This window comes from Bathycoccus prasinos (genome assembly GCF_002220235.1).
Source record: "Bathycoccus prasinos genomic : Chromosome_3".
NCBI classification, from domain to species: domain Eukaryota; kingdom Viridiplantae; phylum Chlorophyta; class Mamiellophyceae; order Mamiellales; family Bathycoccaceae; genus Bathycoccus; species Bathycoccus prasinos.
This window is the reverse complement of record NC_024006.1, coordinates 851,450-870,635: the sequence shown is the minus strand read 5'-3', so window position 1 is coordinate 870,635 and position 19,186 is coordinate 851,450. Positions and strand designations below refer to the sequence as shown.

The 19,186-nt window shown below is 47.0% G+C and overlaps 12 protein-coding genes across 12 annotated transcripts; 6 read left to right on the top strand and 6 right to left on the bottom strand.

Annotated features, from left to right (window-relative positions):
* Positions 1–377: 377 nt before the first annotated feature.
* On the top strand, positions 378–572 carry Bathy03g04640 (unknown protein; the record flags this gene model as incomplete). The annotated part of the gene is made up of 1 exon (XM_007514341.1): positions 378–572. One exon carries the CDS (start codon positions 378–380, stop codon positions 570–572), a length of 195 nt encoding a protein of 64 aa, XP_007514403.1.
* Positions 573–623: 51 nt separating this feature from the next.
* On the bottom strand, positions 624–2,444 carry Bathy03g04630 (predicted protein; the record flags this gene model as incomplete). Its single annotated transcript, XM_007514211.1, has 1 exon — positions 624–2,444. One exon carries the CDS (start codon positions 2,442–2,444, stop codon positions 624–626), a length of 1,821 nt encoding a protein of 606 aa, XP_007514273.1.
* Positions 2,445–2,668: 224 nt separating this feature from the next.
* On the bottom strand, positions 2,669–3,733 carry Bathy03g04620 (predicted protein; the record flags this gene model as incomplete). The annotated part of the gene is made up of 2 exons (XM_007514053.1): positions 2,669–3,218; positions 3,588–3,733. 2 exons carry the CDS (start codon positions 3,731–3,733, stop codon positions 2,669–2,671), a joined length of 696 nt encoding a protein of 231 aa, XP_007514115.1.
* A 360-nt stretch (positions 3,734–4,093) lies between these two features.
* Positions 4,094–4,489, top strand: Bathy03g04610 (predicted protein; the record flags this gene model as incomplete). Its single annotated transcript, XM_007513962.1, has 1 exon — positions 4,094–4,489. The coding sequence occupies one exon, from the start codon at positions 4,094–4,096 to the stop codon at positions 4,487–4,489; it is 396 nt and encodes a 131-aa protein (XP_007514024.1).
* A 230-nt stretch (positions 4,490–4,719) lies between these two features.
* On the bottom strand, positions 4,720–6,636 carry Bathy03g04600 (predicted protein; the record flags this gene model as incomplete). Its single annotated transcript, XM_007514148.1, has 1 exon — positions 4,720–6,636. One exon carries the CDS (start codon positions 6,634–6,636, stop codon positions 4,720–4,722), a length of 1,917 nt encoding a protein of 638 aa, XP_007514210.1.
* A 188-nt stretch (positions 6,637–6,824) lies between these two features.
* Bathy03g04590 (unknown protein) lies at positions 6,825–7,238 on the top strand (the record flags this gene model as incomplete). Its single annotated transcript, XM_007514041.1, has 1 exon — positions 6,825–7,238. The coding sequence occupies one exon, from the start codon at positions 6,825–6,827 to the stop codon at positions 7,236–7,238; it is 414 nt and encodes a 137-aa protein (XP_007514103.1).
* Positions 7,239–7,410: 172 nt separating this feature from the next.
* Bathy03g04580 (predicted protein) lies at positions 7,411–9,894 on the bottom strand (the record flags this gene model as incomplete). Its single annotated transcript, XM_007513950.1, has 1 exon — positions 7,411–9,894. The coding sequence occupies one exon, from the start codon at positions 9,892–9,894 to the stop codon at positions 7,411–7,413; it is 2,484 nt and encodes an 827-aa protein (XP_007514012.1).
* A 436-nt stretch (positions 9,895–10,330) lies between these two features.
* On the top strand, positions 10,331–12,100 carry Bathy03g04570 (Predicted histone tail methylase containing SET domain (ISS); the record flags this gene model as incomplete). The annotated part of the gene is made up of 1 exon (XM_007513977.1): positions 10,331–12,100. One exon carries the CDS (start codon positions 10,331–10,333, stop codon positions 12,098–12,100), a length of 1,770 nt encoding a protein of 589 aa, XP_007514039.1.
* A 261-nt stretch (positions 12,101–12,361) lies between these two features.
* On the bottom strand, positions 12,362–12,673 carry Bathy03g04560 (histone H4; the record flags this gene model as incomplete). The annotated part of the gene is made up of 1 exon (XM_007514078.1): positions 12,362–12,673. The coding sequence occupies one exon, from the start codon at positions 12,671–12,673 to the stop codon at positions 12,362–12,364; it is 312 nt and encodes a 103-aa protein (XP_007514140.1).
* Positions 12,674–13,375: 702 nt separating this feature from the next.
* Positions 13,376–13,786, top strand: Bathy03g04550 (histone H3; the record flags this gene model as incomplete). The annotated part of the gene is made up of 1 exon (XM_007514260.1): positions 13,376–13,786. One exon carries the CDS (start codon positions 13,376–13,378, stop codon positions 13,784–13,786), a length of 411 nt encoding a protein of 136 aa, XP_007514322.1.
* A 350-nt stretch (positions 13,787–14,136) lies between these two features.
* Positions 14,137–18,042, bottom strand: Bathy03g04540 (predicted protein; the record flags this gene model as incomplete). Its single annotated transcript, XM_007514167.1, has 1 exon — positions 14,137–18,042. One exon carries the CDS (start codon positions 18,040–18,042, stop codon positions 14,137–14,139), a length of 3,906 nt encoding a protein of 1,301 aa, XP_007514229.1.
* Positions 18,043–18,120: 78 nt separating this feature from the next.
* Bathy03g04530 (predicted protein) lies at positions 18,121–19,167 on the top strand (the record flags this gene model as incomplete). The annotated part of the gene is made up of 1 exon (XM_007513906.1): positions 18,121–19,167. The coding sequence occupies one exon, from the start codon at positions 18,121–18,123 to the stop codon at positions 19,165–19,167; it is 1,047 nt and encodes a 348-aa protein (XP_007513968.1).
* Between the last annotated feature and the right edge of the window lie 19 nt (positions 19,168–19,186).

Below are 19,186 nucleotides of genomic sequence, written 5' to 3'. Positions count from 1 at the left end.
ATCGTAGGCGCGGCGTACGCGTCCAACGTCATTCTCATGCCGGCGAAATAGTACGTTTGCTTTTAATATATATATACATAGATCTTCTTCTTCTTCTTCTCGTATCGTCGTGCGAAAATGAATTTGAATTTGCACATTTACCTTTTTCGTTCAATTCTCGTTGACGATCGAATTTTGTTTTGTTGTTCCCGGTCTCGTTATGATGAGTACGCACTAACGCATCATCATCATCATCATCATCACCATCATCATCATCATCATCATCATCAAAATACTAATATATAAACAACAGTCTTAAAGATCACGGCGTTGGATACACGAAGAATACGACGTACGTCGCGCACGGGTTAGTCGGCGGTGTTCTCGGTTTAACCGCCATGACGTACCAAGCTGCATTTAAAGGTGGAGACGAAATGTCCGCGGCGTACGCCTCGGTGGCGGCGTTTGCTTGGTGGAACATAACCGCCGCGAGACGCGTGTTTATCGAAAAGGCGAAAGTTATCGGACCGAAAATTAACTTTTGCATCAGCGGGGCGATGCTTGGGTTGTTTACGTACGCCTTGGCGAACTAAAAAATTCTTTGTACAAATAAATACAACACAAGACAGATTCAATTACCATTATCATTTCAAAGCTACGACCATTACGCCGTCGCTTGTTTGGCTAAATCTCAATATGCGCTCGATCGTTTGCTTCAGTTGCGCTTTACCCGCATCTGAACTTACCAATCCAGCCTTTCTGCACGCTTTGGTGATGTCTTTCATCGTCGTGCGACCGGGATTTTTCTTTAACAGTTCGCGAATAATCTTCTCGACTGGATTTGTGGCCGATTCGTCTTTGATTTTGTCTCCGCCAACCCCCAGAGCGCTCGCTCCTCGAGACAACGGACGCTGCGCTGATTTCCGAGCAGAGTTTTCTTGACTCGTCATGCCAGCCTGCGATGCCGTTCTTTTCACACCTTGGGAAGCTGCGGTGGCTTGTTGCTGTAACTGTTCTTGCTGCAATTGTTGTTGCTGCGCTAACGCTCTTCGCTGTTGCTCGGCAGTCGCTTCCTTAGCCGCCGCCGCCGCTTCCTTAGCCGCTTGTTTATCTCTAACTTCTTTTTGCTTCACTTTATCGATCAGGGATCGCGTTTTCCCGATGTTCACTTCTTCCTTATCGGGATCGAAATCTTCCGGAATATCGTCGTCGTCATCATCGTCGTCGTCGTCCGAGAATATCGCCGCCGCCGTGATGTTATTTTCAATCGCGTTTTGCCTCGTTAACAACGTTTTGATTTTCTGCGCGTTTTCATCGAGCTCATCGTCGGAATCCGCCGTCGGAGGTTTTGGTGCGTTTTGCTTATCTATTTCTTGTTGTTCCGGGTCCGCAGTTGCCATGACTTCTCCGCCTTCGTCGTCGGAATACGTTTGATCGTGTTCCCATCCTTCGCCGATGCCGTCTTCGTTCTTCTCTTTCGTTTCGTCCTCGTCATCGCCTTTCTTCTTCCCGCCGCCGCCGCCTCGCTTTCTTCCTCTCTTCTTCCCACCGTTCTCTTCGTCTTCGTCGTCCGTGTCGTCTCCCCTTTTTTTGTTTCGTCTGGACTTTGGATTGACGATATCGTCCTCTGAATCCGAATCCGAAAACCGGTCTAAATCGGCGTTGTTCGCCCCGCTTCCGACAAACTTCGCCGACGTCTCGTACAACCTATCTTGCTTATTCTTCATCAATTCTTCCGCTTCTTCTAAATTTAGCACTTTTCTCGACATCAACTGTCTGAAATTATACCAAGTCTCCATCGGCAACGCGCAGAAATCGTTCGTGTTTTGCGCTTTCAAAATGTAAAACTTTGCGCTTTGTCCTTTCTCTTTCGCGCCGACAAACGCTTGTCTTTTTCCTCCAACTAAAGATAATCCAGAGGCTACCGTCGGGTTCGCCTCGTCGATCGTCCTTCGCATTTGCCATTCTACCGCAGCTTGTTTCCCGCTTTTAAATTTCGGTAAATTCGTCCCGTGGAAAGAACCAACCGTATATTTCCTCACCGGATTCAAACTCTTCAAGTTATATTCTTTCGTCAACGCCATGGTGACCCGATCGTTGTTTTGTAACACTTTCGCATCGTCTAAGACAGTCGACGCTTCGCTGACGGATAACCCGTTGATGGTGGACTGATTTCTTTCCTCTTCGTCTTCTTCCTTCTTTGTTTTTATTGTTGTTGTTGTCGTCGTCGTTAATGTCGCTTCTTCTTTCCTCGGTAAAGCGCAGACGTTAAATCCCTCAAACGTGCCTCCTTTCTTTTGTATCAACTGTTGAACGTCCGCGCGCTCGGATAAGAATTGCTCGCACACTTTTCGAACCGTCGCGGGGACAGAGGGAGGTAACGATATCGAAATCGTCTTCGACTCGTCCTCGGAGGCGAATTTACAGTGGACGACGACGACAGAAGTGTCCGTCGTCGGCGACATTTTGGTTTTTGTTTTTGTTTTGCGATGTGTGTGTTTTGTAACGAAAGTCTTTCTTTATTTTGCATCTATAGTTTTGGTTTGTTACAACAAGTTTTATCAGCATAACTCTGTCTCTCTGCTCTCTCTCTGCTCTCTCTCTCTCTCTGCACCCTATCTTTCTCTCTCCTTCTCTCTCTCTCCTTTTCTCTCTCTTTCTCTCTCTCTTTTTCTATGTGTGTATAAATTTACGCCAAGTTGATCGGGAGGTTCATGACGTTCGTCGCTAAGTTGTTACCAAACGGGTTCGCGACGTGGTCTTGCAACGCAGCCAACGGACCCTCTCTCAACACCAACGCTTGGACGCAGATGCCAACGAACGCAATCATCGCCGCGCGACCGTTCTTGATCTCCTTCAACTTCATCGAATCACTGTCAGCGCCCATTCCTAACGGGTCAAACGGAAACGTTTCATTGATGCCAGACTTGCCCGTCGCCAACCAGCCGGTGATTCTCTTCGTTTCCAAGAAACCCATGGTCGGAAACAAAACAGCCAACTGCGCGTTGATCGGGAAACCGTAGTCTTCTTGGCCAGCCATGTACCACTTAGATTGGATGCCCAAAGCTTCGGTCGTGCAGATGCCGGCAACCGCCATCATCGCCCATCGAGCGTTCATCAACTCCGCCTCTTGGTAGTATTTTAAGCGTTCCGGATCGGAGCCTAAACCGAGCGGGTCGAAACCGTAGTCACCCGCGATGGTACCATCGAGGTAGTCCGGAGTCTTGATGTTCGGCAACCTGTGATGATTATGTGAATGAAGAGGAGATTTCGTTATAGTCAGCAAATAATGATGATCAAAGGAACAACAGCCAGCGCGCGCGAGAAAAGGAAAAAATCGTATTCTTTGGGAAAAGCGTTCGACAGCCTTTCTGTAGTTGAAAGATACTCTCTCGTCTCCGTATCTTCTCCGCTTCGAGATGGTTCTTGCAAAAAATAATGTTCAATCGCGCGAAAAGAGGCGAGATGCGACATCCACTCGTTCAATCCGATACTGTGAAAACGCTCGTCGAATACTACGGCATTCAATTCCGTCGACAGATCGAGTGAAATCTAGGTGAAATCGCACTACTCTCAACCGCGCGCGCGCTCGAAAAGCGCAGATTTACAAAAAAAAAATTGAGAACGAGAACTCGTACCAAAGTTTTCTTTCGGCGAAGACTTGCACCGACGCTCTTCTCGAGGAAGCAGAGGCGCGGACGTTCGTCTTGGCGACGACTCTGGTGCCAACAAAGGAGGAAACTGCGAAAGACATTTTTATTATCTGTGTTGCGTGTGCGTGTATGAGGTTTTCTCGCTTCGGGTGTGAACTTTAAAGCGCGCTTTCCGAAAAAGATTAAAAACTCTCTTTCCCTTCTTCGCGATGATGAAAAAGTCGGTTGTTGCTCTTGCTTTCTTCTTTCTGCGTGTTTTTGGATGGAGGAGGTGTCGTAAAAAAAATGCCTTTGGGACGAGAAGAGGATAGAGGACTAATTGCCAAAAACGCCCTCGGAAATCTTCCGTCAAAAAAAAGAACGCGGTAACATCACATATCACACACCACGCGACATTCACACGCGCGTTAAGATAATATAATCGAGTCAATTAAGAAATTTATTAGAGAAAACAAACAATAATGTCTGCTTTTACTTTATCTGCTACTAGTTGCGTGACCGCGGCGATGACGAGAATGAGCTTGAAATCCTCCACCTCAAAAACCTCAACGTCAGCCGCATCCACGTCTTTGTCCGCGAAGAAAACGGTTGGGAACGCGTCCGTTTTTGCGTTCAACAAACGAGTCACCCCGTCGGCGAGTAATGGACGCGGTGCTTTAGTCATTACGGCCGGTGGCCGATCCATTGGTTGCACTTTGGGTGGTACCAGAAGAAAGACGGCGAGAAAATCTGGGTTTTTTGCGAGAAAAGCGACGCCAAACGGAAGAAGAGTTTTGAAGGCAAGAATGAAGAAAGGACGTAAGGTTTTGGCCCCGGCGGGTAAAACGCACTCGACGTGGAACAGAATGAAGAAGTAAATGATGGATCATCGTATTTTCTTTGTTGTAGTCGGTGTGCGCGGAAAGAAGATTACAAATGCAATGTTGGATTTCTTCTTATCTTTTCGTTATACGAGGGCAAAAGAAGACACCACCACCCTTGTACTTTGGAATTCCTTGGATCCGCGCGCACATAAATTTTTATAGCTCTTGAGGATTGTCTATTCTATTATATACTTGTATACACCTAATTATCTAATATCTACTTACTATAAGTCGTCGTCCACGTACCGCTTTGCATCTGTTCTGATGCGCTCGACAACCTCGCACGTTTCGTCAAAGTCGTATCCCCACGACGAAAGCATAGCTTTCCCGCCAGAGTTGCGAGACGCTCGCTCAAAGTTGTTTGCTTTTTCCGAAAGCATCTTCTCCTGGGTTCTCGTTTGTCTCGTCATCGCGTGAACGCTGAGTAGAGGAGATTTACTCGTGACGTTATCGTCAGTAGGATACGTCATTGGAAGTGGTAAAGACGCACCAGCAACACATCTCCCGATTGGTATTCCGGCCACGCGTTGGCCGGAACGCAGGCGTTCCTCGAGTTGTTCGCACACGCGGCGAGACTGGCCAAACGGAGCTCCACGAATGACGTGCGATTCTGCCAAAGCTTCTTCTGCGTCTTCATCTTCTCCATCGCTTTCGTTTGAAGCTTTTCTTCTTCGTTGTGAAGAAGAAGAAGAAGAAGAAGAAGAAGTAAAAAGCGGCTCCATTAATGATATTTTGTCTTCTTCAAACGCAAAGTCGCCTCTTCGCGTAAACATGGACGTCTGGAGGAAGGGTGCGTTGGCTTGCGATTGCATGCGGCCGATAAACGTTGCCACAGTTTCTGCTCCGACGAAAGATTCAAATCCATCCGTGGATTTAAGTCGCCACGGCGTCGTGATAGTATCGAGAGCAGTTGCAATTCTCGCAGACGTTTGATACGCGCTGTGCCGTTGCCCGTTCGGTTGCGAACCGTACAGAGGAATGTACGCGTCCGTGAGAGGCGAGATTCGCGCGAGCGATAATCCGTCGTTTAACATGAGGCGTCGCTCATCGTTTCGTTTCTGCGTGATTTCTAAAAATTCGTTATTGTCGTCGTCCCCGTCGTTGTTTATTTTGATTTCTTCATGGTTTCTCCTTCCTTCATCGTTGCGCGGTCTGCGGCAACAAAACGTGAGAATGGAAACGCCTTGACCGTGCGCATCTCTCACCTCTTCGAGCACTTTTTCGCATAAACCTCCGAATCCTGAATGATCGTCCACAAAAACATGAAACCCGCGCAAATAATCGCACTCTTCGACCCACTTTCTGATGTCTTCTCTGAGATTTTCTCTTCGATCGAGTTCCATCGCCCAACTGGCGCCTTCGCCAAATCCAGCGAAGCTTTTCACTCCCTCCGACGACGTTTCAAAGATTCCATCCAAAACTTGTACCGTCCTCGGATGAAAGAACGCTTTCGAAAAATCCGTCCAGTGCATTGCGTCGTGTTTGAGCTTCTTCGCCGCTTCAACGAGCCGGTCGATATCTGACCCGTCGTTTTCAACGTCATCCGCCGCGACTACAGCCACGCGACCGTTCTTCTCCTTCCTCTTTTCTCGATCATCATCCTCTTCTATTTCTTTCTCTTCTTCAGCATCTCTTTCCTCTCCTCTTACTTCTTTTTCTTCTTCCTCCTCTTCTTCTTCTAATCGTCTCAGATATTCCGACTTCTTCGCTCGCGGTTGTTCGTGCACTCGCATCTCGCCCGTCCACGTTTTCAGCGCAATTTGAGAAGAAGACAAAGAAGAAACAGTTGAAGAAAAAAAATCATCTCCTTCGTCGCAGAGATACCCCAACTGCTTGACGCCGCCTAAACTCGACCTCAAGTCGTACGCGACGACTCTCGGCGTTTGTATTCTTTCCCCTCGTCTCGTCTCCCCTTGGCGGTATAAGCACTCGTGGTCGATCGCGTTGAACCGGTTTTGGTTCACTAACTTTTTCTCCTCGTCGTCTGAATCGTCGTCTGAATCGTCTTCGTCTCGTTCGGAAATGGACGACGCTAATCCAATCAGCTCGTCTTGGAAGTTCCAAAAGTGCGCGCCGACGTGATTGGCGTATTCGCCAAACTGTAAGGTGACTATTTCTGATTTTCTTCTCGAAGAAGACATGACCTCTTCGAACGTCGTCTCAAAAAGACCCGCCCGCCCGCTCGTTCTCGTCTGTGTTCGTTTGGATGAAAAGAAAGAAAAAAGTGATGTTTGTCTGTTGTTGTTGACTGAAAAATCTTCTAAAATCCATCCTCTTTTCGTACCTGTAGTTGTAGTAGGAGTAGGAGTAGTAGTAGTAGCAGTAGAGCATGAATTATATAGGCACAGTGTATCGAAAGATGAAGAAGTACTTGCTCTCGCGCTTGTACTCTGTGCCTCCCAAAGAGCCTGAATGCGTGCGCGTCGAGGCAACTTCGACAACGTTAAAAGTATCTTGGGAATGCGGAGAAGAGACGTCGGAGTATAACTACTGTGATTATTATCAGTTGGAGATAGAACCGCAAAGGAAAGAGATTAAAGAAGCGCTCGGAGCTCTGTCGTGGATGCCAATATACGAAGGGACGGAGAGGAGCTTTTTCATCGAAAAGTTACAACCGAACATGCGGTTCCACGTGCGAGTGAAAACGATAAACTCCGCGGGGGAGTCGCAATGGGTGCTTACCAAGACGCAAACGAAGGAGGAGAAGTGGGGGGACGCCTTTCGAGGTCGCGCAAATAGTTAGTGAGTAGTGAGTGAAATGATATGTATAGATATAGTAGAATTACATGGTGATTAAGTATTTTGTGTGTTTGTTTGTTTCTGTTTCTCTCTCTCTCTCTCTCACACAGTCTCTTGTCCTCGCCGCTCCGAGAAGCTTTCGCTTCGTTCCTCTCGCAGCACTCTATTGAAAAACTTTATTTCCTTCCGCTGGACCACATTCCAGCAAAGAGCGGATCCCAAATCGCGTCTGCGGCGCACTCGTACTGCAAACAGTTCATTCGGAACTTTCCGAGCGATTGCTTTTGATTTGGGCTCATCTTGAACTCTTTCTTCGTCAAGAGCGTGTCTGCTAAATAGTGCAACCAAAAGGCGTTGGTTTGCGGGCAACTGGCGCCCCACTGGTTGTTCAACGCTTTCCGCATTCTGCGGTACGTTTCGCTTTGCGCGTCGTCCTCCGGACCTTCAAACAACTCCGGATCTAAACTCAAATCGCAAAAGACGACATCAGACTCGTCTTTGATTTCAACTCTCGAAAGCGTGAAATCGATAATCGAGGCAGTCACGCCGTACGTGTCTAAAGTCACGTCGACGCCGTTTAATCGCGCTTTTCTCGTGCTGTCGTTCTCCAAATCAACCTTATCACGTTTGCAGAGCACATTACCCCAGTGCAAATCTCTGTGTTCGAAGCCGCAAGCCTCTTCGGCGACGGCTAAAGCCACGGTGATTTGCAAAAGTACTGAAAACGCTTCTTTGCAATCATGAAGGTTAAAATTTTCCAAGTCGATGCCACCGTTTCTGGTGCTAAAGACGACGTAGAGCTGATCTTTTGGCCACATGGACGGGTTTTCGTTTTCGGAAACTTTGCGGAAATCGAAGGATTCCCACGCTTTGAGGAGTAATTTATCGTATGGCCCCTTGCAAATGGCGACGCGGTCGAGCGGGACGAAGCCGTCCGTGACGTTTTTCGCCTTTGGCGCGACGAGGTGCGGCTGTAACTTCGTCAAGCGTTTTGCGACTGCAACTTCCGCTCTGATCTCCGAAGCGACCATTTGGGGGTATTCCTCTTCTCCTTCTTTCTCTTCTGCGCCGTTTTCGACGTTTTCTTTACCTCTTTTCGTGTTTGCACTAGTCTCCTTCTTCTCGTCGCTAATGGGCACAACTTTCAAAACGACATTGTCGCACATGTATGCCTCGCCGTACGTTCCTTCTCCAATTTTCTCGATCGTGAGCGAATTTTTCTTCGAGTTTGGATCTTTCGCTTTCTTAATTTCATCTGAGACGGTCTTGACGTTTTCTGGCGATTGCTCGCATTCCTTGAGAAGCGCCTCGAGTGGTCCGAGCTCACTCGATTCCTCTTTCGTGAGGAATTTTTCCTCAGTCTCTTCAACTGCAGCCTCTTCTTTCTCCTCTTCTTCTTCTTCTTCTTCTTCTTCGTTCTCGATTTCGACGAGTGGTGACTGTATATCTGCATTCGCGACCGTAGCTTGGAGACCAACTATAGATTTTCGTATCGTGCCGCCAAGCGATGAGCGTCTTTGTTCCTTTGGCAAACTTCCTTCGCTCACGCGATGCGCGTTCTTCGTCGCCAAGACTGGTTTATAGTCGTGAATCGAATGGTACGAGTGCACCGAGGACGTTCTTCGTCGCGACGAACGAGTTGATTTGTTAAACGGAGACTTGTACGACTGCGATTTTGTTTGCGCGATGGATTCTGTCTCCCTTATCGAAGATGGCGACGAGGAAGACGACGGCGCTTCCTTTTCGTCTTCGCACTCTTCGTCGATCTTCTCCTCTAAAGTTAAGTTTCTCACGCTTTCTAAAAGCGCGTGTTCCGAGACTGCCGGTAATTGCGAGGAAGCTAACCACTCTGCCGTTCGTCTGTCTTGCGAAGCCGGCGATGGCGTCGCGTTGTTTCCGAGCAAAAAGTGCGGTTGTTGCTGCGGCGTCGGGAACGAAAACTCTTCTTCCTGCTCTTCTTCTTTTTCTTCGTCTTTCGCTTGTTGTTGTTGTTGTTGTTCCATGCGCGTTTCTTTTATCGCCTTCTTTGCATCCACGCCGTCAAACTCTAATCCACCAACTGCTTTAATCACGCCGAGCGGTGACAGCTCCATGTTTCGTCCCGCGTTATTTTGCATCGTCCCGCGGTGCGCCGGCAGAGGCGAACACTCGCTCTCGCTTTGCAAACTCGACATTTTATCGATTTTGTCAAAGTAATCTCTCTGTTCTCGCAAACGTGCGTTCGCGGCGTTCTCTTCCTTTGACTTTTGGACGTTGTCCTTCAACTTTTGCGCGCGCTTTTGTTGCATCGGTTTCTTGACCGCTTCCTGCTGCTGCTCTGTGGATTGCGTCGTCGTTTTTGTTCTTTCTTTCTCGTTTATGAGACTCCTACCAACCCCGTCGTTCTCTTTGTCGTTGTTCCCCCTGTTCCCCCCCCGAGTTGTTTTTCCATTAGTATCATCTTTCTCGTTCTTCTTCGGAGGAACCGTCGTCGTAGTTTTCTTCTTCCGTCGACCGAAAAACGTCATCAACCGCGCCTTGTACGTCACCGCGTTGTTGTTGTTGTTCGTGTTGTTCGTGTTGTTACTCTCTTCAAACAACTTCTCCCCGTCTTTTCTCATCTCTGAGTCCTCCTGCTGCGTGTGTTGTCGATTCCACGACTTGAATGGGGAACTGAACATTTTATGTATTCCCCGTTTCGTTGTTTTTGTTTGTGCGCGCGCGCGTCGTGTGCTTTTATTATAATAAGTGTTGTCCTCTCGACAAATATCAATCTCTCTCTCTCTCTCTCTTCCTTTTGAAAAGTGAAGAAAAACGTCGTGAATGATGAAGAGAGCGCAATGAAGAGAGCGACTTTTTTCCTCGTAAAAAATCGCGCCCTCTTGAAAAAACAGAGATGTGTGCACACGGACGGCAACGCTTTTTCATACATTTTTTCGCTTTTTTCTCACGAACACCACCTCCTCAAAACACGCACCAACACGCGATGGATGCAACAGAACACACCACGCTTTCTTCTTCGCAAAATATCAAAGAAGAATACGTATAATAAAAATAACAACGTGAAAAAATGGCGACGAGAGCAAAGAGTGAAGCGCAAGGTTGAAGCGTCGAGAGATGGCGAGTGGAACGAGCGTTGAAACGACGACGACGCGAAATGAACGAAACTGGGAACCCTTGGGAGGAGGAGGAGAGGACGATGATGATGAACAACGCGACGATGGTGCCAATACTACGAAGCAAAGGAAAACCTCGCTGCTATTCTCGGATGATAACGATTCCGAACAAGAAGAAAAGAGGCGCAGGGACAGTCGGAGACGACACGCGAGGAAAATAGCCCCGGACGACGAGAGCGAGCTGAAGTTGAAAGAGAATGTGAAAAAGACACCAAACTGGTCAAAGATACAAAGCGTGAGGTTTATCGGAGAGAAAATGTCGCACAAAGGCGTCGGAGTTATCGCAAAAACGACCGTGCCAGCGATTACAGAGCTCGTGAGAGAATACGTGAAAGTAGAGGTGAGTGGAGAGTACGAGAGTTTGAAGGCGGCGAAAGCGAGTCTGACGGAAAAAGCGTTGGAGGTTGAGGCGCGAAACGCGTTTTTGCGCAAAGAAGAAGAGGAAAACAGAAGGAATAAACTTCTGAAGCAAGCCAAGGCAAAAAATGGTGATAATAATAATATTAGTAGTAAAGCAAAAGAAGGTGAACTCGAAGACGAGGATGAGTACTCGATATCGAGCGAAACGTGGGAGAGAGTAGAAAAGCAAATCGAGAAGACCGCAATTGGCCAAGTTCGAAATATTTTGAAACCTACGCAATTCGGTGGCGTCGAAAAGCGAAACTCTTACGTGCATTACAAACTTTTGAGCACGCATACGGTTTCTCAGCATTTTAATCACTCCTGTCATCCGAATTGCGCGGTATCAAACACGGTCGACGAGGCATGTTCGATTTATACTTTGCGCGATATTCGCGCCGGGGAAGAGTTGACTATTAACTACGCGGGGCCGATTTTAACTTGGGTGCCCGTAGATATTCGACGAGGTATTCTTAGGAAACAGTTTGGTTTCGAATGCCACTGCTTGCGATGCGAAGACGAGGCGAAAGTATCGCTGACGGCGAAAATATCCACCGTGGCGAAACCACCGACGGATCCGAGGTGGTTTTACATGCCGTGTTCTAACGAAACTGGATTCGAAAAGCTCTTCGATTTAAATACCGGCGAGCTAAGCATAGATGCCTCGCTCTTGATGATACAGAATGGCCACAGGAAAAACCGTAGACACCGTCGTCGAAATCACCACAAGAGTGACCAAGACGAAGAGGAAGGAGAGAGTAGTTCATCCTCTTCCTCGATGTACGAAGAAGACGACGACTTTTCTTCCGACGACGACGAGTATTCACATGATAGCGATGAAAGCGATACGAGCGCGTCCGAAGACGACGAGTTGTTGCGATGGAACGAATCGCGTCGAACGAAATATTCGCGGAGATATAAGTTTGCCAAAGCTGCGTTATCGCAAAAACTGCTGACGCCTATTCAAGTGTATAGATTCATGCGAAAAGCGTTGATGCGAGACGATCATTGGCAGGCATTCGTCACCAGAGAGGCTGTTTTAGACTACGTTAAAGATTGCGACGATGAGAGCTCGGATGGCGTCGAATTATTCAAACTTTTACTGATGCATTGCAGGAGTTCAATGCGTATTTTCCCAAACTCGCCGCACTTTGCGCAAACGTTCGCGACGTTGGAAAGCATGTACCAGCTGAATAAAAAGACTTTGAATGCAAATCTGAGTAAACGATGGAAATTTCGATTGGAGGTTGTCCGAGAGAGCGTACATCCGGACGTCTTGAGTTGGAACAATCCAAAGTTTCTGAACCGCTGATTTTGTTATTGTTGGTTATTCTTAGAAATTTTTTTGTATTAGAAGAATAGTATACGCGTAATATTAAAAGGTTGTTTTGTATAATAATTACGCGATGAAGATGAAAGAAAACAAAGAAAGCGCGTACGTCATGTGCGTGTGTGTTTAGAGAGTATCTTATACGAGATGTATGGATGGTGAAGATAAGAATCTTCAATTTTTGTTTTTCGTTGTTTGAACTGTTCCCGAATTTTAGAGCGGAAAGAATACAAATGACAACGCTTAACCGCCGAAGCCGTACAAGGTCTTGCCTTGTCTCTTCAACGCGTAGACGACATCCATGGCGGTGACCGTCTTTCTTCTGGCGTGTTCGGTGTACGTAACCGCATCACGGATAACGTTTTCCAAGAACACCTTCAAGACACCTCTGGTTTCTTCGTAGATTAAACCAGAGATTCTCTTGACGCCACCACGTCTTGCCAAACGACGGATCGCCGGCTTCGTGATGCCTTGGATGTTGTCTCTCAACACCTTGCGGTGTCTTTTGGCGCCACCTTTACCTAAACCTTTACCACCTTTACCTCTGCCGGACATTGTGAATATGTATTATTTGTTTTTAATGACGATTGAACGGACGTTTTCGTCCGTTTCTTTGTGTGTTTTTGTGTTTTTTGGCCTGTTTTGCAGGGGTTACTTCTCAATTTTGCTATATGAAGTGAAACGAGTCGCACGAACGAGCGTTTGAGAAGGTCGAGCGTGAAAAAGCTACGAAGACGAAATTCAATCAACGACAAGAAAATACAACAAAAAGAACAACCTCGATCCCTTATCACTTGGAACGCGTATCACGTTTTAAAAGAAATAATTATACAACATAACTCCTCGTAACCATCTATCATCCCCATATCTATCGCATCAGAACTTTTTAGCTTTTCTTTTGCTCTCCAAGTTCCGTGAGCATCGAATACAAACGACTGTTGTGAATGTACAACCCTAAATGATGGTGTACAATGTGCACCTTTTTTTTCGCAACTGCTCGAAAATGCAAGACCTTAAATAATCGGCGACATTAAGCGCGCTGAAAGGTATGTTACTGTTTACGGATTTGAACGCGCTTGGGCTTGTTCGATAGATATTCAGTATATCTTTCCTCTTAAGAAGTTTCGATTAATATGAATCAGTGATACATCTGATGTCGTACCAAACGTAAAATCTTGATTTCAAACCTTTTTTCCGTTTTCGAGAGTCAAATGAATCGTTTGACACAAAAGAAATCTTCATTATAAATCAAACACAATGGCTCGTACCAAACAAACTGCTCGTAAATCCACCGGTGGCAAAGCCCCGAGAAAGCAACTCGCGACTAAGGCCGCGCGCAAATCTGCGCCGGCGACTGGTGGCGTCAAGAAGCCGCACAGATACCGCCCGGGTACCGTCGCGTTGAGAGAAATCCGCAAGTACCAAAAGTCCACGGAATTGCTCATCAGAAAGTTGCCGTTCCAACGTTTGGTCAGAGAAATCGCCCAAGATTTCAAGACTGACTTGCGATTCCAATCCTCCGCGGTCTTGGCCTTGCAAGAAGCGTCCGAAGCGTACTTGGTTGGCTTGTTCGAAGACACCAACTTGTGCGCGATCCACGCCAAGAGAGTCACCATCATGCCGAAGGATGTCCAATTGGCGAGAAGAATCAGAGGTGAACGTGCGTAAGTTATTAACTAACGCTGTGCCTTTGAAACAACCATCAAACAAACAAATTGAAGATTCTTATCTTCACCATAAGTACACAATAAAGTGCCTCATTGCGCTATATAAGATTAATCATTATTCACACATAACACCTTCTTATCGTTTTCAAAATTCAAATTCAAGAGAGAGTACCACATAATTTTAGTATCCCCTTTCTTCTTCCTAAATCAGTATACCTCTTGAACGAGGAAAGTATAAAAGTAGCAATTTTCTTCGAAGACTAATAAAGCCGTACAACAAATCACTACTGATAATGTATAATACTACTATCACAATTCGTTTGCAATTCTAACGGGGACTATGTTATAATTCTATTTCCATCTCCCCCAAATGTTATCTAGAGTGTGCTGTTTACCGGCTTTCAACCAAGCGCTGATTTCTTTGCGCAAATAGTCGCGGTTTCGCGCCAACTCTCGCGCCAACTTTTCCTTTGTGCACACGCCTTTTTTCTTCAACTCGTACAGTAAGTTTTGAACTCTCGGTTGACTTCTACCTTCAATTCGCGAACACAGAATTGGCTTAGCCGCGTACTTGTCTTTGATCTCCGCGAAACACTGGAAGACATTTCCGAGAAGCAACGCCGTCGCAAACGGACCGACTGCTTTCTCGAGTTCAGTCACGTTCATCGCTTTCAGAGGTAACTCCCAAAGGTGCGGTCCAAACCGAGGTGCTACCCAACACACGACTTGATCGCGATTTGGCGCGTATCTCGGTATCGGGTCGTCTAATACTCTATCCATGCCTTCTAATAAACACTCACTTTGCAACAACCAACTCGGTTCAACTGTCGTCGCACCAACCACATACGGTCGCTTCTGCGTTTGGATTAAGTCGTTGTAGACAATGAACTCAGACGCAGTTTTGTGCAACGCGGAGGATGGGTGCAAGAAAACTGGTCTGTTGTCATCGAGACCACCGTTGCTCGAAGAATCAAACGCCGGCTTGTATCGCAACGCTTTCGTGCTTCGCGACATCGAGTCCAGATTTTCGCCTCTGATTTCTGCATCTCGAGCATACTGTTCGAGCTCTTTCTGTTTCGAACGTCGAGCGACTTGATCGATCCATCCGCAACACAAAGCCTTTCGTAGCGCTTTATCTAAATCCGAATTCGGTTTAATAACAATCTTGCTAACACTGACTTTCTCAGCGACTTCATCCTCTTCAATCAAACCTATTCGAGATAATACCCGGAACAACTGTTTGCGTAAATCTGACATTTCACGCATAGTGCGTTCATGCAAACGATTTTCTTGGCAAAACACGTGCGCTTTCGATGGACCATTTGCCTCTACAAACTGGTTGTACGCCAACAAGCACTGCGCAACTGTCAAGGCGTCTGAGTTCACGTGATGAAACTTGACGTGCGGCGGCGGCGCGTTCGATTTTTTCCCTTCTTTCATCTCCTTTTCTTCGTCGTCGTCGTCGTTTCTATCGTTTCTATCTTCGCTATCGTTTGCTTCGACGTGTTTTAAAAACGGTGAATCCATACCGAGACCGGCGCACACCGCTATCGCGTAAATCAAACAGTTTTTTACGCCCGATACAGAAGCGGCTATTAGCATTCTTGCTTGTCTCGGACTGACTGGAATTTGTGCCATTCTTCGACCAATATCCGAAAGCTCGCCTATTTGGTTAGTTGCTCCTAGAATTTCCAGAGTACGCGTAGCCAGTCGAACTTGCTCGAAATCCGGCGGCGTGATGAATGGGAAATTCAACACTTTGTCGATGCCTAAATAGCGCATGCTCAAAACGACTCCATCGACCGGTGCAGTCGTTATTGCCGGGGCAGCAAACTCGTTCAAATCGTTTACGTAGTGCGAAGACGAAAACAGGCGATAGCAGTGTCCAGGCGCAGTTCTTCCAGCACGACCAGCGCGCTGTTCAGCCGATGCTTTTGAAATCCATCCAACTTCGAATCGAGACATGCCAGAAGTTTTTTCGTACTTTCTCTCCTTTTGACGTCCAGCATCGACGACATATCGAACTCCAGGGATTGTAAGCGATGTTTCGGCTACGTTTGTGGATACTATGACGTTTCTTTTATACCCTTTTGGTGTTTTCGCAAACACGCGCGCTTGCGCTTGAGGCGGAAGCATGGCATACAAAGGTAAAACGTTCAACGGCCCAGGACCATCATCGTCATTTTCACGATTGTTACTCTCATCAGTACCTCCTTCTTCTTTCTTTTTGCCATCGGTATTATCATCAGTGATGACTTTGAAGTTGGCAGTCGGTGCGTATTTTCGTGCCCAATCTGCCTCGGCTATTTTTGTCTCTTCTTCGGTCAGCGCGTCGCCCATTACGACAACTTCATCTTCCTCGGAAATATCTGAGCGGTCATCGTCGTCGTCGTCAAAGTCATCTTTGAACGTGTCTTCGTTGAAATCATTCAAAACTTCTCCAGCAGCATCGGCGGCATCTACATCATACGCATCACCTATCGCATCGTCCTCTTCTTCCTCCTCTTCTTCTTCTTCTTCTTCTTCCTCTTCCTCTTCCTCTTCCTCTTCACCATCATCATCATCCTGATTGTCGTTGTCCTCGTCTCCTTGCTCCGACGTTATCCTATGTGCCGTCTGTTTCTTCTTCTTCTTTACTTTTTTCTTCAAGGGATAATTCCCTCTTAACCGTTTGCAAAAGTCTTCGACTTCTTTCTGACCGGTCAAAAACACGAGAACATCTCCCGGAGGTAGTTTGCGGTGAATCGCGAGCGTTTTACGCAACGCTTCGGAGACGTAATCTACCATTTCCGTTCTTCGCGAGAAATGTATCGTCACGGGAAACTGTCTCGCCGCAACGTTCATAACAACCGGTGGTATTGGACACAATTTTTTATTCTTCACAAACTCTTCGACGCGCAGAGTCGCAGACATGACGACAAGACGTAAAGGCGTGATGACGTTTTTATTATTCTTCTCTTTCGTCAGAGCCGCCCGTAAAGGCACAATTCTCGACAGTAAACCCAGCAAAATATCCGTGTTTACCGATCTCTCGTGCGCTTCGTCGACTATGACGACTGAATACTTGCGCAACAACAAATCTGCTTGAATTTCTCGAAGTAAAATACCATCGGTACAGAATTTAATCCGAGGCGTATCGCCGACGCGTTTATCGTGACGGACTTGGTACCCGACATCACCTCCTAATTTCACGTTCAATTCTTCGGCTATTCTTTTCGCTGTCGACGTCACGGCTACTCGTCTCGGTTGTGTCACGCATACGGCTCCCGGATGGTCCACACAACCTGGATCTCCATACCCGGCTTCGTATAGGAATTGCGGAACCTGTGTCGTTTTACCGCATCCGGTTTGTCCGCAAATCACACTTATTGGATTTGTATTAATCGCGTTCATAATCTCGTGCTCTTCGCCTAAAATGGGCAACTGAAGGCGTCCTTCTTGTATTTTTTCATCTCTTTCTACGGGAACGGCGTACGCGCTGCCGAAGAAGACTTCGTGATATTCTGATTTCTGCTGCGGTTGCAGTGCAAGTTCGTCGGCGGCGTCTTCTTTCAGCTTGTATTTTTCTCTCAAAGCTGAAACTAACGCTCGCGTGGCTCCATCGAGCGTTTGTACGCCAATCTTAGACCGTTCGATGATGTCCACATCACCTAGTGCTTCTAAATCTACCTTTTCTTGTTCAGTTAACTCCTTCGATGGCTCTTCTTCTTCCTTCGCTTTTGCGCGGTCTTCCTCTCGCGCCTCGTCCTCCTCTTCCTCGGAAGACTCCGCCGCGTCTTTCTCGTTGGCAGTTTTCGCCCGTTTCGCCAATCTCTCCTGCTCTTCTCTCTGCCCGGGTAAATAACTCGATATCCCCATTCGCTCTGCTTTCATTTGTTTCGTCAGTTTCTCTTTCCTCGTCTCTTTGTTTCCAAGCGTCGAGGACTTCTCAAAGTAATACATCTCCTCCTCTTTGAGAGTGTTTTTCTTCAACGACTCGAGCACGGCTTCCCTTCCCGCGCGTTTCCTCTTGTCCTCTTCCACCTTCAAAAGTTTCCGCTTTTGCGATTTCGAGAGTTTCTTTTCCGGAAGAGGTGGAGGTTCTTTGGATGTCGTCGACTTCTTCTTCTTCGCGTGGAGTAACACGACAGTTCCGGAAAGTTCCTCCGAAAGCATCGTTTCTTCTTCGTCTTCTTCTTTGTGCTTCTTTGTCTTCTTTGTCTTCTTCTTCTTTGTCTTCTTCTCGACGTCTCTTTCTCTTCCTCCTCCAGTAGCCATCGACATCATCATCGTCTATAAGTCATCGTCGATGATGATTTATCATCAGTGAATATCCGCTTTTGCGAGTGATGTGTAATGCAGAATTTTGGTCTCAAAACGTCACTTTTCGCTTTCGCCGCCACCCCCGCACGTTCTTGGCATTCAGCGTTACACACAAACCCGCAGAGTGCACACGACACGATGATGCAATCTTTCGCCGTCTGTTTTCGACCAATGTGTGAACAGAGAGCGCACTCCAATCGCTTCGCGTCCTCGTCTTCGTTTTCATCACCACCACCACCCACTTTGAAAACGACGACGACGATTCAGACGACGAGAAACGGGAGGAGGAAAAAACAAACGCGAGAGAGAACACTTTTGATGAACAGCTTGGGAACATCTTCAGAAGATATCAAAGAAACCATGGCTGAAGAAATCTCTCAAAAGATTAACGAGGAAATCGCAGACGCGAGGGGTGCGTTAATCCAAGTCGGCGCCGTCGTCGCCGCGCACGGTTTGAAAGGCGAAGTCAGAGTTTTACCTCTGACGGACTTTATCGAGGAACGTTTTATGAACCCGGGGGTGGAGTTGTACGTGGAAAATGTTGCGCAAGGAAGATCGTCGAAAAACGACGGATACGATCGACCCATAGCGGAGGGGAAGTTCATGCGCATCGCCAACGGACGATGGGTGACGAGTAAAGGAAGAACAGAACCGATTGTAAAGTTTAAAGGATGCTCGGACCGCACAACGGCGGAGGCGATGATTGGAAGACGCATATACATCGGGGCAGAAAGTCGAGCGGAAATCGAGGAAGAGGATGCGTTCTACTGCCAAGACTTGGAGGGTTTAACGGTGATTATGCACGAAGGCGAGAGGGAAGTTGTAGGTGTGGTTGAAGACATATATCGCGGCGCCGGCGAGAAGGATTTGATGAAGGTGCTCATGCAACCAGAGATGGAAACGAAGACGAATAAAAACGGAGAAGTCGAAATCGACGTCGTGGAGTATTACGTGTATATACCGTTCGTGAAAGATATCGTGCCTGTTGTAGATGTCGACCAAGGGCTGATTGAAATCACCCCTCCTCCTGGCTTGCTTGATTTGAAACAAAAAGTAGGGAAGAAGAAGAATAAAATATAAATATACGAGTACTAACTGC